Source organism: Actinia tenebrosa, unplaced genomic scaffold (assembly GCF_029948245.1).
Source record: "Actinia tenebrosa isolate PJP-AT-01 unplaced genomic scaffold, QUT_ActTen_1.0 PGA_scaffold8__29_contigs__length_14323225, whole genome shotgun sequence".
NCBI lineage: Eukaryota > Metazoa > Cnidaria > Anthozoa > Actiniaria > Actiniidae > Actinia > Actinia tenebrosa.
In genome coordinates, this window is record NW_028292585.1 from 9,317,799 (window position 1) to 9,335,558 (window position 17,760).

General features: G+C 34.0%; 1 protein-coding gene across 2 annotated transcripts; it reads left to right on the forward strand.

Moving 5' to 3' along the window:
* The first annotated feature begins 158 nt into the window (after positions 1 to 158).
* LOC116292718 (splicing factor 3B subunit 2) lies at positions 159 to 17,184 on the forward strand. Of its 2 annotated transcripts, none has more exons than XM_031700070.2 (24): positions 159 to 334; positions 758 to 804; positions 1,498 to 1,543; positions 1,923 to 2,749; positions 4,201 to 4,260; positions 4,713 to 4,832; positions 5,238 to 5,297; positions 5,585 to 5,665; positions 6,326 to 6,409; positions 7,010 to 7,084; positions 7,796 to 7,855; positions 8,973 to 9,023; positions 9,200 to 9,241; positions 10,253 to 10,291; positions 10,406 to 10,467; positions 11,173 to 11,221; positions 11,935 to 12,024; positions 12,778 to 13,074; positions 13,507 to 13,559; positions 14,105 to 14,309; positions 15,365 to 15,388; positions 15,748 to 15,830; positions 15,922 to 16,009; positions 16,676 to 17,184. In XM_031700070.2, exons 1-24 carry the CDS (start codon positions 241 to 243, stop codon positions 16,736 to 16,738), a joined length of 2,700 nt encoding a protein of 899 aa, XP_031555930.2. In that variant the 5' UTR covers positions 159 to 240; the 3' UTR covers positions 16,739 to 17,184. The 2 variants fall into 2 exon arrangements, with proteins under 2 accessions (XP_031555930.2, XP_031555931.2); XM_031700071.2 differs by having other exon boundaries at positions 161 to 334; positions 1,926 to 2,749.
* Positions 17,185 to 17,760: the final 576 nt, after the last annotated feature.

The window sequence follows — 17,760 nt, forward strand, 5'->3', positions numbered from 1 at the left end:
AGAAACCTTCAAAGAAAACAGTGAACCTTTATAGTACATGCCAAATGATAGATAATAGATATCTGAAGCAAATACGGACAAAACAAAAAAGGTTTTAAAAACGACAACAAAAGAAAGTTAAAGGTCCCGCAATAGATTGAACTTACAGTCAAGGCGAGCGACCATTCGAACCTCGATCTCAATGAAAAAGAGAAAGACTGGATCTAGTACGTCAGACGAACGCGCTGCCCGGTATCCAAGATGGCGGATAGTTTATACTCCGTAGATGTTCTAAAGAAATTCAAAGTTGTAGAGCTAAAGGCAAAGTTACAAGAGCTTGAATTACCACTATCAGGTACTTTTACATCTTTCAATTTATAAATCTCAAAGATATAAGATTTACTATTCTTTAAAGATCAAATCAAAGCTCTTCTTGTCCATGGTGTAGTTGTCCATGTGGTGCACAGTTTGCCATGTGTTGCATCGTAATTTTCACATTTTAACTTCATGACACACAAAAAAATAGATGTAACTTTTAAGAATTATACCATATCTCTTTCATTAAAGTATTTAAACATATAGTTGATTGCGTGTGTTTGCTTCAACTATTCGTTTTCAGTCATTTAGCACTGTCAAACACTCAGTCCTCGATGCTGGGATCTCGTTTGAGAACATTTAGAGTGTTCTCAACAAATATTTAACCAAACTTTAATGTTAGGTTATGAAAGGATAAAGTATTGAATATTATACTTTAACTTTGATGTTCTGTCTTTTATAGGGCTTAAAGTCGATCTAGTGGAAAGACTTCATAATTACTATGTCAAGGTATGTCTCCACATCATTGTGTCGCTTATTCAAATTTAATTTAAAAGTAAAATTGGAAGCAAAGTCTTTAGTCAAACTTACTTTAAAATTCAGAATTTAAGTAGAACATGCTATAAAGAATTGTTGGATGAGGTTGATCATGTTATTGTAGATTATCAAGACCAAGACAGTGTTATCTGCAGAAGCACTAGGCTGGGGCAGATAAAATGGCAGAGGTCTTGTTAATTTAAGATATCATGCAGAAACTGAATTCAATAATTGTTTTATTATAGAATGAAGATTTAATTGTGCTTTTGAAAAAAATAGCAAACATTTTTCAATCTCCATTGTGACCTTGAGCGAACTTGACATGATTACCACAATGTGTTATCTGCAGAAAAACCTACAGGTAATGCATTTATCACGCCGGGGTTGTCGGAGGGTTGTCAGCCAATCTGAAGCAGATAGTAAAATGTATGATAATAATAATTATGTTTTTTTATACACGGCACTCTTGGAAAACAGGTACTCTTTTTATTATGTAATTATATTGTATTATTATTAGTCTTTAGTTAATTAACTTGTAGTTAGCTTAGTATACGTAGTAACTAGAATTAAGTAATTTTAGTATTATACTAATTGTAAATCCTGAAGAGTCTACTGTGTCTAAATAAAGCATCTATCTATCTAATTGTAATTTTGTTGACCCTCTAGGAAGCAGAGTTACAGTCACTAGAAGAGCAAAGAGGTGATACAGAAGGTATGAATTTAGCATAAAGAATGTTATTTATTTCATATTTAAACTATGATTGAATGACTTGTATTCCATTTGTTAATAGAAAACTATTTAAAAAAATCAAATTTGTCTAGTAAATCACAGAACAGCGGTTCCACAGTGGCAAGCTTGTTATCCACTTATTTTATCTAATGTATAATTATCAATTATGTAAAATACCATTAAAGCGAAGAAAAGGACTACATGTAACAAGAAAATAAATTAGTTAAGTAACTAGTTAGACTACAAGCAAGCCAAATTGGAACTCTGTGATTTCACTCATTTGTGTTAAGGTTTCTTCAATTGTTGTAGTCTGTGCTTTAAATTCCTTTGCTCACATTTTAAGCAAATTTTTATTTTAAAGCAGAAGAGCTACAACAAGAGAGAGAAGAAAACATAGAAAGAGAACAACCAGCTGAGCACACTGAACCAGCAACACAACAAGATATACAAAAACCTGATGATACTTCATTAAAAGAACCTGAGCCAGATGTTACAGCAAAGGAGCAAGAAACATATGATACTGATGATACTGCTGCTGTTGATGCCGCTGCTGCTGCTGAAGAAGAAGAACGACAAAAACTATTTCTACAGCAACAAATGCAGCAGCAAAAACAATTGCAGCTACAGCAGCAACAATTAATGGAGGAACAAATTAAGCTACAGCAACAACAACAACTGCAGCAACAAATAAATAAACGACAACTAGAACAGGAAATACTACAGCAACAACTAATGCAGGAGCAGTTACATCAACAAATACAACAGCAGAAACAGATGCAACAAAACCTTGAGGAATCCAGTACTGAAAACCAAGAGCACCAAAAGAGTTCTAAAGAATTAGAAACTAGCAGCTCTGGGAGAATAGAAGAACAACCAGAAGCGTTATCTGGCAGCACAGATGATATTCCATCTTCCCTGGATCACGATGACACTGAACCTCGTCCACCCAAAGAAGCTGAACAGCAAAATGAAGCTGAAGAATTAGTGTCAAGGCAAATAGAAATTGAGCCTGAGGCAATGGAAGAAGCACAGCCATCACCGTCAGAAGAAAAAGCTGAAGAAGGGTCACAAGATGAAGAAACGTCTCTGTCTAATGAAAGAATAAGTAGTGATATATCTGAAAGAAGAGAGCAAGAACTTTCAGTTGTTGAAGAAGAAGATAAAGAACCAGCACAGAAATCTGTTGAGGTAAGTTTTAAGTTTATTGCAAGCACAGATAATCGTTTACAAATTGCAATCCTTTTTATAAGTTATTTATAATTGCAAAGGGAAAAAAATTTGTGGCATTATTATCTGCACTTGCTTGTATCCTCACATCCTTCTTTCCTTAATTGTAAAAGCAGTCCTAACATGTCAAGCTCTCAGCCATTTTCATGGTTTCATAAGGTGATGTTACATGGGACAATGCACAACAATGATTTTCCACAATAGGTGATGCACGTTGCAAGTTTTTGAAGCCGAATCAAAACTCCCAATGTGTTGCTGAACCGAAAAATCAATACATGTGATATGCTACAGGACATCAACTCATTGCACATACAAATTGGTGGTGAATCATCCCATGTTACATCATGCTTTGAATTCATTTGCTTTAGTCTTACCCAGTCTAGACCTTGGAGAGCGTAAGTAACATTAGGTGTACTATTCTTGGTTTTCGCCTATGTCATCATGAATTTCGATAGCTTAAATTCGCATTATAACGAAGTAAAAGTTTCAAAAACTTGTAAGGGGGTCAAAACTACACATACTGGCCAAATTTGAAGGCTGTAGAGCATTTCGTTGCGAAACTATAGGAGAGTAAACATGATGCAATTTTTGGTTAAAATGTATGGGGTGGCCATCTTGGAGTTCCAAGTTGGTACACCATCATAGCGGACGAAACTCCAAAGGCTTAATGTTTGACTATATTTCACTTAAATATACTTTAAATAGATATTTTAAACTTGTCTAAGGGAAGATCTTTCAACTAAACTAATTATTTTAATATATTCATCGCTATTAAGATAGAGGTGATTGTATTGCATGACACAAACTCAACCTTCATAACTCAGGAACCAAACATCGAAATCATTCAAAATTTTTTCTTGTGACTTATAACACTGACTTCTAAAACATTTCATAAAAATGTGTTTATACGATGTATAGTTTAGATTTTGATTTTTTGATGATGCCTCATCTTTTATGTGAAAACTGGCAATAGCTTTGATGAAAGCTTTTAAAATGAACTGACCTTGGCTAATGACCCAGTCAATCCAAGGACATTCAAGACTATCTGTTGCACATGTAATGATGTGCTCAATTACGTGTTGTTTCTAGTTTAAAAGTCTTTATCTTGGTTATATTTTACTTTTTTTGTATTCATGGACCAGCAGTAATTGGCTATATCTGCATCTCATTTCTTTTTTTTCTTATGTTAAATTTTAGTTCTGGCAAAGTTGATAAAATAAAATAAATAAAATAACATTTAAGAGTAATAATCTATAATATATATGATGAAAAATATATATAATAAAAAACCTAATTTGACCAACCTCCCCAATAAAAAGTCCTCTGTCAATAGCATGGTAGACCTTATCAATTATGTAATTGTCAATAGGCTTGAGTCTTCATTAATTATTTTATTTGCACTAATTTATCAGCCCCAACAAAAAAGCAAGAAGAAAAAAAAGAAGAAGAAACGAAGAAAACAACCAAGAGAGGTATGATTTAATCTACTGTGTGGTAGGGTTTTTTTGCATCCATTTTTATTGAATCTTTTCATTGTTTAAAATCAAATCCAACACATTTCCAGAAGTCTGAGGTTTTAGGCCACCGTGAAGGGAAAAAAGTCATTATCTGTGACTTGAAATCCAAACTCAAAACACATCCAGCCCTCTATTCTTGTTCCTCTGTCGCCTGCACTACTGCTACATTACCCTTGATAAAACAAAAAAACAGACTCAATACAAATACTATTGATGTATTATATTCACACAATTGCACATCGTTTAAGCATTTGATGGTTTACTAACTCACAGATCACAGATAGAAAGTTTAATCTGTCGGGTTTTGTAAAGATGCAAAGAATCTTACTCCATACGGTGAGACATATTTGAGATCCCACTACTTCATTGAAGAACTTTATTTAGAAAATTCTCTCTGTTTTTTTCAGGAAAAAGAATATGCTATTGAAGAGGAAGAAGATAAAGTAGAAGTCGAATATATCTCAGAAAAAATGGAATTCACTAACCCTTTTTTCAGATCTTTTTCTGAAATATTTGAAAAGTTCAAGGTATTCTTAGCTTCTCGTTAAAATCACACACTCAATCGCAAAATCATTATTTGGGTCCAAAACATAGAGTATACTGATGAGCTGAGTCTGATATGGTATATGGGAAGTATATAAGTTAGATGTATATAGTGGAATGTTCATAAAATATTATTGTTGCGTTGACAGAAAACATGAAGGATCTTAAAACTTGTTTCATATTGAATAATAGCTGATCCTGAATTTTCTTGAGTATCAACCCAAACAATTAGAAAATTATAATATTGAGTTTGATAACCAGTGTGAACTTTCCGCTCTACAGCTTTTTCCCAATATGTATGTTTAAGTCTAAATTGTTAAATCAAATCTTTGATACTGCTATTTCATGTTTGTAGATTTAATTTAGAGCTATTTTTTGTATTATTTTAGATATCAGTACCAGAGGAATCTGCAGACAAGAAAAAGGGTGAAGGCAAAAAAGAAGAGACAGTAAGCAAGCATTTAAACAATATTAGTATAGGAAATACCATCATTCAAGAAGAATTGATGAAAAACACTATAACACCATGTGCATTCGATGAAAGTGGCTTAATACCATGAGTATGTAAAAAGTTCTCAGATGTGCGCAATTAATGTATTTTATGTAGATGTGGAATTAAAGGTAGATATTGTGCTGACAAGTAATGATTATTGGAAGGGAATTTAGCAAGGACATCACACAGAGTGTTGGTTATATATCCAATGAATTTCAACAGATTATTTATTTTGTTAATTAGGCTGAAGCAAAGAAGCAAGATGTTAGAGATCCCTTACGAGGAGACGACGATGATGATGATGACGATGATGATGAAACAGAGGTAAACATGATATATTGACTTTAGTTTTTCTTAAATAGTAATAATTATAAATTGTAATAATGAATTATGATTTTATATTATAATATATACTGTATGTTTAATATACATTTGAGATATAATTTGTGAGCTGATCCGCTGGCTACTGCGTTTATGTTGGTAGAAGATAGAGACATGCTCGCTCAAAATCGTTCAAAAATGTTTTAAAAGTGATATAAGACAGCTGGTTTTGTCTCCATTGTAATACAGACAGTCTGGGAGCTGTCTAGTACTCAAAAAAACAAAGAAAAAATCTTTTCACATGTTTTTTCTTGAAATCAATCTGTATTTAGGAAGTCTAAGTCATTTACTACTTGATTAGTTTCTTCCTAACAAAAGCCTCCTCCCTCAAATCCTAATGGTTATAGATGATGGCTAGTAAACACTAGCGTGGACTGCGTCAGTGTTTCTAATAAAACAGTTATCGTAGAATGATAAGTTATACACCGTAGTGAAAATAGTAACTGACTCCGACGAAGGACTAACGTCCGAAACGTCAGTTACTATTTTCACTACGGTGTATAACTTATCATTCTACGATAACTCCTAATGGTTATGAATGCATAGATTTGTTTCAATAATTTTACTTTCTCACAGTCATGTGTCCCCTTCTATTCTGTCTAGAAACCTGCAGATTCTGATGAGCCAAAACTGTCAAAGAAAAAACTCAAGAAAATGAAAAGACTTTCAGTTGCACAGCTTAAACTAGTAAGTATATAAGAATGTATATAGACTATATATTCTCATATCAAAAAACTATAACTAATAAGTTCAAAGTATTGAAGTACACATATTAGGGCAATAAACCTGTGCTTTTATGTGTGCCATATGCCATGCAAATGATTTAGGTTGATATTTCTTATGATTATGAAATCCGAGTTTATTTCTAGAGGATTTATTTACCACTCCATTGTGGACAGAAAGCCTAACAGTTTTTGCAACCCACTTGATAAGGCTACCAATAGTTCAAATTGTTTGTTTAGTTCCAGAAATTATCCACTACCCTGCCCCCCTGTCCATCCCCTACCCACGGAAATTCCAATTTTCTTCCATACAAACTCTGTAATTTTGTTCTTTTTCTGATCCCTCACCCCTCGGAAATTCCAAATTCCTCAGGGGGGAGGGGTATGAATTAGAAGTCGATGTGGAGGGAGAAAGAGCCAGAAAAAACCCTTGAAGCACAGGAAAAAACCAACAAACAACTCAACTCACATACGACACTGGGTCTGGGAATCAAACCTGTTTAATAATATTATTTAACCTGGTATGATGTGTCTTGTATATTAAATCTATTTTTTGCTCATCCAGTTGGTAGACAGACCAGATCTGGTGGAGATGCATGATGTCAATGCTCCTGATCCAAAGTTTTTGATCTTTTTGAAGGTGAGTCAACCTTGAAAAAGCTACACATTGTTCAGCCAGAAAGTTACTTATTTCTGATTGGTCTAAAGATCAGGTTCAGTTCAGAGGTCATACTTTTGCCGCAAAGAATCTAATTGCCTTTGTGGTTGACTGAAATCCATGAAATTTAATTCCGTCACTTGCATTGAAATGAACACCATCTTATGTCACGACATAACTACTCGTGTTTTTTATCCATGTCACTAAAATATTGAGCCTTTATGATTGATGGAGGACGACCAATCAGAATGCAGGATTGAAACAGTATAGTTTATTATTAATATTTTGATGTCTATGTAGTTGTAATTTTCAGTGTACATTTATTTTGTTATTATAGCAGTAGTAGACCCTCTCTCTTATTGATATCAATGTACAACTGATAAACATTGCACATTGAACACCAAGAGAGAGCAGATCAGAAGAAGTTGACACACTCATTCCTACATTGCTATATCTCTTTTAGCTTTGTAGATTACAATGTCCGCACATTATTGAATGCTAATATTAGGTCATCTCTAGTTAGTCCACATACTTTGTTTGTTTGTTAATTCAATAACTTAATAAATAGAGATATATAAAGCAAGATACAAATGTTCATTTGATTACCATGCATTTCTATTGTTACGAACAAGTCAATCATATATAGATTCATTAATTGATTAATATTGCTATTTTTATTTCTCCTCTACACAGTCATGTAGAAATACTGTTCCCGTTCCTCGACATTGGTGCTTTAAGAGAAAGTACTTACAGGTAAGTAACCTAGCATGTACGACCACAAGCAAAGAAAAGATAAAACTCAACTACCTTGCACCCTTTTCTAATTGCTTTTTTAAAAATACCGTTTTTGCTGTTTTTGAAGACCACAGACTCATTTGCAACAGGCTTGACCTCATTCATACTTAAGCTATCACAGATACCAAGTCTGTGTGAATTTAAAACATTGTTCAACTTGCACATTCTTTACATTAAAACCAACTTTTGTGAATTATTTTATGCAAGGCTTAGCCTGTGCAGATGAATCTTTAGCAATAGCAGTAATTACCAATTAAGTAAATTGACTATTCATAACCTAAAAATAGTAAAAACGAAACAAATTTACTCAAGAAGGACCTCTCCCATTCAATTGCCTATGCCACTAAACATAACTGCAGAACTATGTCACAATTCTCGTTCATCCACTTTTAAGTCCCATTCTATTTGGTTTCCATCCAAGTAGTGTGGTTAATAATACAAGTGGGATATTAAGAAAGGACATTTCTACCTACAGGGAGATTTCAACTGATCCTTGTAGCTTACAATGTCTGAACAGTTTCCAATTTAAATTTAAACTAACTTTTTGCCCAGTCAGCAGAGCTGCAGCTTCAGATAATACTTAGTGATTAAGAATCTAAGATACTAAGGCTTTTAAATTGTATTAGAGTTCATACCATTACATCTGCTTAAAACTTTGTAAGAAAATGAACAAATTAGTAAGTTCAGTAGACTGTATACCTACAAAACTTTGCACTAATTTGTACAGTTTTCTTATAATATAACATTTTCACGGACAAATGTTATGCACTCTATGGTTTTATTCACAATTATTCTAACATTTCAGAAATAACAATTTGTTTGAGGTACAGAAATAAATTGTTCAGTTCATACTGTTTACTTGAATTTTTTTTCTTTTTACTCTGCCCATGAATGGTGGTCTGAAAGACTACTTAATATGTTCACCAACAGTTTAAAAATGACATTACGGATTGCCAGCATATTTTGGTCTGAATTCTGTCAATTTTAGTCTCATATATTGTCACAGAGCTCTTAATGCTTGAGTTGGCCCATAAAATTTGACATCATATTAACTGTTATGATAATATTTAACCAGGGTAAACGTGGTATTGTGAAGCCTCCATATGAACTACCTGAGTTTATTAAGGTTAGTCCAATAAACTGTCTTACTATTCAGCTGAGTTGACTGTGTTCCTCTAAAGGAATTATGGGTCAACTTTTTTTGCATTAGCATGTTTTAGGGTTTTTCTAACTAACATGTCTCTTTTTTTTTGTTTCCATTTCATTTCAATAATTATATCAATTTTACTTTTTTCTTTATAGAAAACAGGAATAATGGAAATGAGAGAGGCCATGCAAGAAAAGGTTCATAACATTCTTGCTATATTGATTTGTTGTATTTTATTTATCTATATCTTTCCTTTTTTATTATTTTTCTTTAATCATTTTTCACACACGTTCTCCCCACCACCTTCACCCATGCTTGGGTCCGAATGCCTGTGTCAAACATACTGTCATCGGGTTTTACCCAATAAATCTATGAATCTATGTTCTTTAAAATTGTACTTCCAACATCCTATATGTTTTGCACTGTAGGGCAGCAGGGGGGAAGGGGTAGTCAAGTCCATTGACCTCCCTTTTTTATGTTTCAGCTTACTCAGAACATATAGGGTTTGAAGTTATAGTTAAGGTTCTATCTGGTGAATCGGTCATGGTGAGGTGTTAATTCACCAGATTGTTGCTTTTTTAGTTAGTGTGGTTTTTATCAAAAATACCTGTGGTCGAAAACCAAAGATTTCTAAGATAGCCAGTGACTAGATGAAACCCACCAGAACTATGTGACACAATATGTGACACGCCAAAGTATTTATCCTTATTCGATGTCAGAAAAATAATGACTATAAGAATATATGTTAAGTGTATGCTACATCGAGTGTAATAAGCAGATTAAAAAATCTGCCTCAGTTGGGTTCTTGTGGGACTCAAACCACTGACCTCTCGTTTGCTAGAGGAGATCTCAACTGCTCGGCCACTGAGGCTTTACGGGAGAAGGATCTTTACCAAGTGACAAAAAAAAAGCACATATCATAAATTGACTATAAGAATGTTTTTTTTGTTTTTTGTTTTTGAAAATGACTTCAAAAATGGGAATACGTTAAGCAGATTTTTATTAAAATTTTGGGCCTTTTTCCAGGTTTTTTTTATTTAAGAAGTTTTTCTGTTTCCTAGTGAATAATTTGAACTGATATTCAGGAATTTTTCAAATAAGGTGCTTTTTGCAGGAAGTTTTGGGCATCATAGGACCAGAAAGCAATTCTTAAGCCTAACTAGTAATTACTCTTAAAATTTTAATTATTTTTTAAATTATTTTTTTAGGAAGACCAGAAGGGACTGAAGGCTAAAATGAGAGAAAAGGTACATCAAAGTACATGTAACAATGAACTATCTTGATTGGAATTGATTTTCTGATAAAAGTACACGGGAGTTAAAATTTGGTACTCATGTTTTGATGAATTATGACATTTATAGATTCGACCAAAGATGGGAAAGATTAACATAGACTACAAGAAGATGCATGATGCATTTTTCAAGTGAGTGACTGTCAGTTTTCTTTCAAAATCTACTGTATCAAAAAATTAATTTCATCAATGATGTAGTGTCGTGCGCCGGTCAGCAGCCACATCAGTTTGTGCATATAAAACATTGGGCGCCTTGTTGTTGGAAATAAAGGATTTGAAATAGACGTACGAAATCATGTGATCTTCTTAGATAAATATTACTACAGACAAGTGGTTTTTAAGACACAATACTTAACAGATCAAAAACAGTTTTCCATGTTTGATACTCTGATCAAAACACGTGGGATGTTGAGAGAACACTAGAGGAGCATAGGAAACCACAAAACTGAAAAGAAAGAAAAAAAGCAAAGTATAAGTAAATTCTCCCAATGTGTGTCTTATTCAAACTGACCAGTGAGCGCGCGCAATAGATTAAAATCTGACAGTTGCAATACTTGCGCCTGCTAAAATGATGATAGTGTGTTTTGATACTCTCATCAAACATGGTTTTCGACCAATCATAGCGCGCGAAGTATCCCAATTCTTTTATAAAGTGCTTTCACTAACACTAGTCCACTAGTATGTACAGAACTATCTTTACTCCAGGCTAGTGAAAATTAGGACTCACCCATTTTCTAAATTCGCTACAAATATTGATTTGCATAATGATTCAGCTGAACATTTAACTGCTATTTTTCCAAGCCAGGAAATCTAAGCTTGTTTGTTTGTTGTTTTCAGGTGGCAAACTAAACCCAAGTTAACCATTCATGGAGACTTATATTATGAGGTAAAAATAGGAAATGTTTTTTGGACAAACCAGAATTTCTATTCAATTCATGTGCACATTTCAAAACCTGTTGTTCATAACATCAAAAAATTATTTGTAGACAAAGGTATTGAAAGAATATTTATTTGAGAAAATGTGTGTGAATAAAACCATGTAATTTGACAATTATTATTCACCAAAGGCAAAATGAATATCAGGAAATATTTACCTCACCGTGGGTCTTCTAGCAGTGAGGTAAATATTCACTGAGCCTGAGGTGAATAATTGTTTTAATATAATTGTTTTAATATAATAGATTTGAATATCAGAAAAAAGATGAAATTCAGAATGAAAAAAAATGTTTTAGTATTACTTCCACTTTGGTATAAACATTGGAAAAACCTCATAATCACTGCTCAAGCAGTGACTATCCTCTCAGAATCACTGGTCGCTTGATCAATCACAGGGCATGAAACTCTATGTTCAAGTCTAAAAATAATTATACTAGGATACTTTGGGTGACTATCATGACTTACTTCCAAGAAACTGTTATTGTTACACTCATCAATAACATCAGATGAAATGATAGATGAGGCAGTAAGCCGTGTGGGACTAGGTAAATTACGAGCCTCAGATGAAATGACTTGACTTGTGGGTAAACGAGTTGCTAGTGAAACAACCAATAATCCCTAAACATTTGATTTGTAACATTTATTTTATTTTTTTCATTAAAGGGGAAAGAGTTTGAAACAAAACTGAAAGAAAAGAAGCCGGGTGACTTGTCTGATGATCTCAAGGCAGCTCTAGGAATGCCAACAGGACCAGTATGTTTTTTTGATGTTTTGATAAATAATTGTCCTTGTCATCATCATCTTTTTGAACATTGTCATCCTTGTTGGTACCACCACCATCATCATCATTGCATCATCATCATATACAGCTATTTCAAAAAACATTGAAGGGGCAAACACCACAACCAAAATGCACAGTGAGAATGCATTAAACACGGATAATCGAGGCATTTTAAATGTAAATGGTTTCTCAAACGATGTTATTGACAAGAATAATGATCAGAAATACAAGTCATTCTAGCTATTCTTTTATTTTGGAATGACCTATCTCTTATATTAACTTACCGCCTAATGCTTATTATCTATCGCTGTTAGCTTGCCCCTTCAACCTTTTTTGAAATAGCTGCATAAGTAAGTACTATATAAAGTATTAAATAGTACTAACAACAATATGGATCAGAATATTAAATGGAGTATTGGCCATAAAGGTAGGGTATTGCCAGTTGGACCTATTTCCTGTATCTGGTACAACTGATTATCAAATTATCAAATTTTGTCTTTTGAGAAACGATTTAAAATGCCTCAATTATCCATGTTTAAATGCATTCTATCTGTGCATTTTGGTTGTACGATCGCCAATAACCAATTTGGTGTTTGCCCCGTCAATGTTTTTTGAAATGGCTGTATATGATAATGACAATGATGATGGTGGTGGTGGTATTTATCAAAACATGAAATTAGAGTGTGAATTAAAGTATATAACTATTATCTTCTTGTTAATTCCAGGGAAGCCATACTGTACCTCCCCCTTGGCTGATTGCCATGCAAAGATATGGTCCTCCACCATGCTACCCTAATCTAAAAATACCTGGACTGAATGCACCCATCCCGGAAGGAGCATCATTTGGATATCATGCAGGAGGATGGGGAAAACCCCCGGTTGACGAGACTGGCAGACCCCTGTATGGAGATGTGTTTGGTGTTCAATCACTAGACCAACCTGTAGAAGAGGAAGAAGATGGTCTATTACGAAGGCACTGGGGTGAAGTGGAATCAGAGGAAGAATCAGAAGAAGAATCAGAGGTTGGTACCATTTATTTATAGCAGGTTTTATTGATTCTTGATTTAGCAGTGATCATGAATTAACCTTGGTGGAAGGGAGGGAGGGGTTAACAATCAATGAACAAATACCTTGAGATCCTGGAAGCCCAATTCCAATAGGAAGAAGCTTTTCTCTTCAAACCCCCTCCCCCTACAGTAGCGATGTTGAATGGATAAATGCTCATGTGCCACCAATCGTTAGCTGAAACAACATTGATAACAGGGAGGGGGGTTTATAGTTTCTGGTAATAATTTTAGAGCAAAAGCTTACAAACATTTCCATGAAATTGGACATTAAAAGGGGTCTCATTTTTTTATTTGCTGATTGAAGAAATGGGTACATACCAGTACATTTACATAGATATGACCCTATTAAGTAACTTTACATAAATGTTTTGCTTGTCATTATGATAGGAGTCAGAATCAGAAGAAGAAGACACCACAGGATTAATAACACCAGCCGCTACGTAAGTACAGTGTACATCCATTAAACATCCTCTTCCTCCTTAGTGGAACAGTTCCCAAACAATAGACTTTAATATTGTTACCAGGAGAGATCAATAACCTCGTGACGAACCCAAACCTAGAAGACCAGGTACTATATCTGCTTTTTCATCTCAAAAACAGAAGCAAAAGCCCAATTTGAAATAGCTTGCGGGAACCTAAAGATAGGCAGGTGCACAACGGCAACAACAATAACAGTCAATTCCACAATCACCACCATCAACAAAAACAACAGCTAACACAACATAAGCAACAACAACTAGTGGTCTACCATCAATGCTGCATTCTGATGTCATCCTTTTTCTTTTTTCCTTTTTTAATGAATTATTATTTATTTATTTATTTATTTACAAAAATACAACAATAATTTACAAATTGTGTTTTTCTTATTGAAAACTACATATTTCTACATAAAAATAGAGAGGGAAAAATAAAAAGTAAAAAATGGAGAAAGATTTTAAAAAAGATAAATAAATAAAACATGTTCATCCTGTGTTCTGATAATCAGTGGCTTAGTGACACCCAGTGGATTGACATCTATTCCTGCTGGTATGGAAACCCCTGACATGATAGAGCTCAGGAAGAAGAAATCTATTGAAGAAGCAATGGAAGCAGGAGCCGAGCAGCCATCACTCTACACCATGATACCAGAGAAGAAGATCAGTGTTGGTGCTGCTATGATGGGATCAGCCCATGTCTATGACATTCCAGGAGTAAGTACATTGAGCGTTCATTTTGAAAGGGTATGCACAGGTTACTTTAATTGTCTTTGAGGCAAACGCATTTGCCATTCTTCTCTGTGTAAATTATACATGTAAACGTTAAAAATGTCAACAAGGATTGAGAACATAGTTAAATGGGATACTTTTCTTGTCTTTGAGGCCAACTAGTTTGCCATTCTTCGATGCATAAATTATGTGTGTAAACATTAAAAAATGTCAACAAGAATTGAGGACGTAGTTAATGGGATACTGGAAAGAAGAAATTATTAAATTTGGACTTTTTTGGGGGGGAGGGGAAGGGAGGCATTTGATATTAAGACAGGAAGGTGCTGAATGACTCAATGTTTTCCTATCAAGGTCCAAAGATTCATTTCATTATTGGACGTTTGATTTCCATCTTGCTTTGAAGCTTGCATAATGAAACGAACATTGTAAAATTCAATCCCAGAAAGGATTTTTTGAACAAAACTGCACACCAAACAAATTACTTTAAAATGGTAGCTACAAATGTTGAAAAAATTTTAGCTTTGCACGATTCCGTGAAAAACTAAATATACTTTTAATCCGAGCCCAGAATTCAAATTCACAACATTCGTTTCTTTAATGCAAGCTTTAAAGCAGGATGGAAATCAAACTTTGAAAAATGAAATGAATCTTTGAACCCTGATAGGAATGCATGAGCTGGTTTGATTGTAAAACCACTCAAGCATTAAAACAATCACAACAAAACACCTTATAGAAATATCATATCAATCCATATTCCTTATAGAAACTTTACAAGCTAGGGGAAACATTTCCAATCCACTAGACAAACCATGAGTTCAATCAAAAGTTAATTATTATAGCTTGTAGAAAAATATCTCTAAGTCCCTTCTTCTTTACAACCTCACCATCTGAGAATGACAGTTTTCAGGTTTAGGATGTATACTAATGGTGAAAAATGAAATCAAATTCTAGAACATGAAGTAATCAAAACAGGTTCTAAATTTGGTCATCATGGGAATGATATCATTTTAATCTGACCTGTTTTCTTTTCGTGTTTGTAGGCAGCTCCAATGGTCTCCAGAAAGGTATAGTGTGATCAATATACAGTATTATTTTATACACCCATTATGTACACTAGCCCATTTGCAATCTATTAGGCAATTTGCATGATGGTGTCATTCAACTACCACTACCAAAATGCTTCAAAAATTTTCTCTCTTATTCAAATTAATGTATTTCCTCATGAGAATAATAAAAAAATATTGGTGCTAAATTATTTGAACAAAAGAAAGTGTGCATGGGATTCTCAGCGATAGTTATACCTCACGACGCCATAATGCAAATGTCATAGAATTTAGTTATCATGGATTATAATTGATGATGTTTCCAAAGGGGTCTGGAGTTGTTATTGCTTTTAAACACTAGATTTTTGTCATTTCTTCAGGCTGGAGGTGCTGCTGCTGATGGAGTTGAAGTTGCACTTGATCCTAGTGAGTTGGAGCTTGATCCTGCAGCTATGCAGGCAAGGTAAGTGGCTCTGCACATTGATAATGACTAGACTATAGCCTTTTCTGTCTTATATAGTTTAATGATTATTATTAATGACCATTTTATACAGATATGATGAACAAATTAAAGAAAGAGAAAGTCAAATTCGCAAGGAAGATTTGAGTGATATGGTTGCTGAACATGCTGCCAAGCAGAAGGTAAGACTTTAAGCTGTAATATGTGTGTGTTTATTATGGCATGGTTTCAATCAATCAATCAATCTTATTTAAACATGTATCAACCTATTAGTCATTCTGAGGTTGAGGAAAAGCTCTGAGGAGTGGCTCTTCAGTTACTGAATTCCAACAAACCATTTTCGAATTAGTCAAAAACCGCTGTGTTCCTTCATCCTTTATGCAGGGTTAGCCTCATATCAGTGTCCAAATATTCCCAAATACCAACGACAAAGTAAAGAATGCACAACTACAACAACACAAACACTTTGAAATTCCACCAATCATCACTGGAATACATGAATATTCAAAGTAATTCCATACAGAATCGAGGCTAACCCTGTAGAACAGAGAATTCCAAACCTGGAGTATTGGAATTTAAAAGTAGAATTTTGCAGAGGAAGGAAAACTGGAGAACCCAGAAAACCCTCAAAGCACAGGAGAGAACTAACAAACAAATCTAATCACATATGACACCAAGACCAGCTGGATTCCAACCCTGGTCACATATTTGGAGAGAGACGAACACTCTCAGGGTTACACCACCTGTGCTTCCCTACCTTTCATTACATATATATATCATTAACAAGTGTTAAAGTTGTTGGAGGGCCATGGTTTTTATGCATACACTGCATTTATTGTATTTTACAGAAACGAAAAAAAGCCACAGACAGTGGAAAAGCTGCCAAGAAATACAAGGATTTCAAGTTCTAAGGCTTGTGTTTGTGTATATAATAATTGGTGTATGTTCATAATTTGTTTACAATGTACAGATCACTCAGTCCTGCAAAAACTTTTTTCTTCGCGTTTTCTACCCCATGTAGAATGTAATTCATTCCAAAACATTTTTCAATGAAAAAATCAAGTGCATAAACACTGATCATTCAAGATAATTTCTCAAAAGAACTAATTAAGTGCAGCTTCTTTAACATTAAACTTAGTAAAATTCAGAGCTGCAGTTTTTATCTAATATAGCATTTTGTGAATTCAAGTCAGTTACCCAAAAAAGCTTTTTTTCTACTTTTCTTTGATCTCTTCATGGCTTTTTGGGTGGCCATATGCATATGTATGAGATGTATGAGTCATGCTGTCCATTGAATATCTACCAGAAAAAAGAGTGCAAAAAGCTGTTTACAACATTAAAATTACTTGAAAGAAAAGTCTAGAGTCTTTGTTTTGGGATGATGCTAACAAGAAAGACGTGGTTCAAATGATGTCTTATCAACTGGCACAATGTTGATATAAGTCATTGGTGATAGGATAACAAGTAAATCATAAGTACACTATAACAAGGCACAGAGATTTTCCCAACACAAGATCATTGTGTTCCTGGTCAAAAGTCTAAATACAAGAGGTTTATTCAGACAAGGAGTGTTAAAGATAGATCAGATATTACTGGAATGAATTCCAGGAAGAATGTCATGAAACCAATGCCAGAACAAATAGATCAGTTATAGGCAGTGAAAAGGAACAAATAGAATAGAATAGAATAGAATACCTTTATTTAAACACAATAAAATTTAAAGCTAAAAGCTTGTGGGGTCGTGCATAAAATAAATTAAATAAATAAAATATAATATAAGTATGAATCTGTAAAAATATAGCTAATTAACTTAGATAACTTTAAATATCTTATATATAATTCACACACATTCACATACACAAACTGCGCAAGCTATTAGACCCACCAGGGGCAGAAAACACAGACAAATGCGGTGAACACCGTGAACACAAAT

Coding starts and splice junctions, on each gene's coding strand:
- LOC116292718 (XM_031700070.2), top strand. CDS start 241: ATGGCGGATAGTTTATACTCCGTAGATGTTCTAAAGAAATTCAAAGTT. Junction 13,075..13,506: donor AATCAGAAGAAGAATCAGAG/GTTGGTACCATT, acceptor TCATTATGATAG/GAGTCAGAATCAGAAGAAGA. Junction 16,010..16,675: donor AACATGCTGCCAAGCAGAAG/GTAAGACTTTAA, acceptor TGTATTTTACAG/AAACGAAAAAAAGCCACAGA.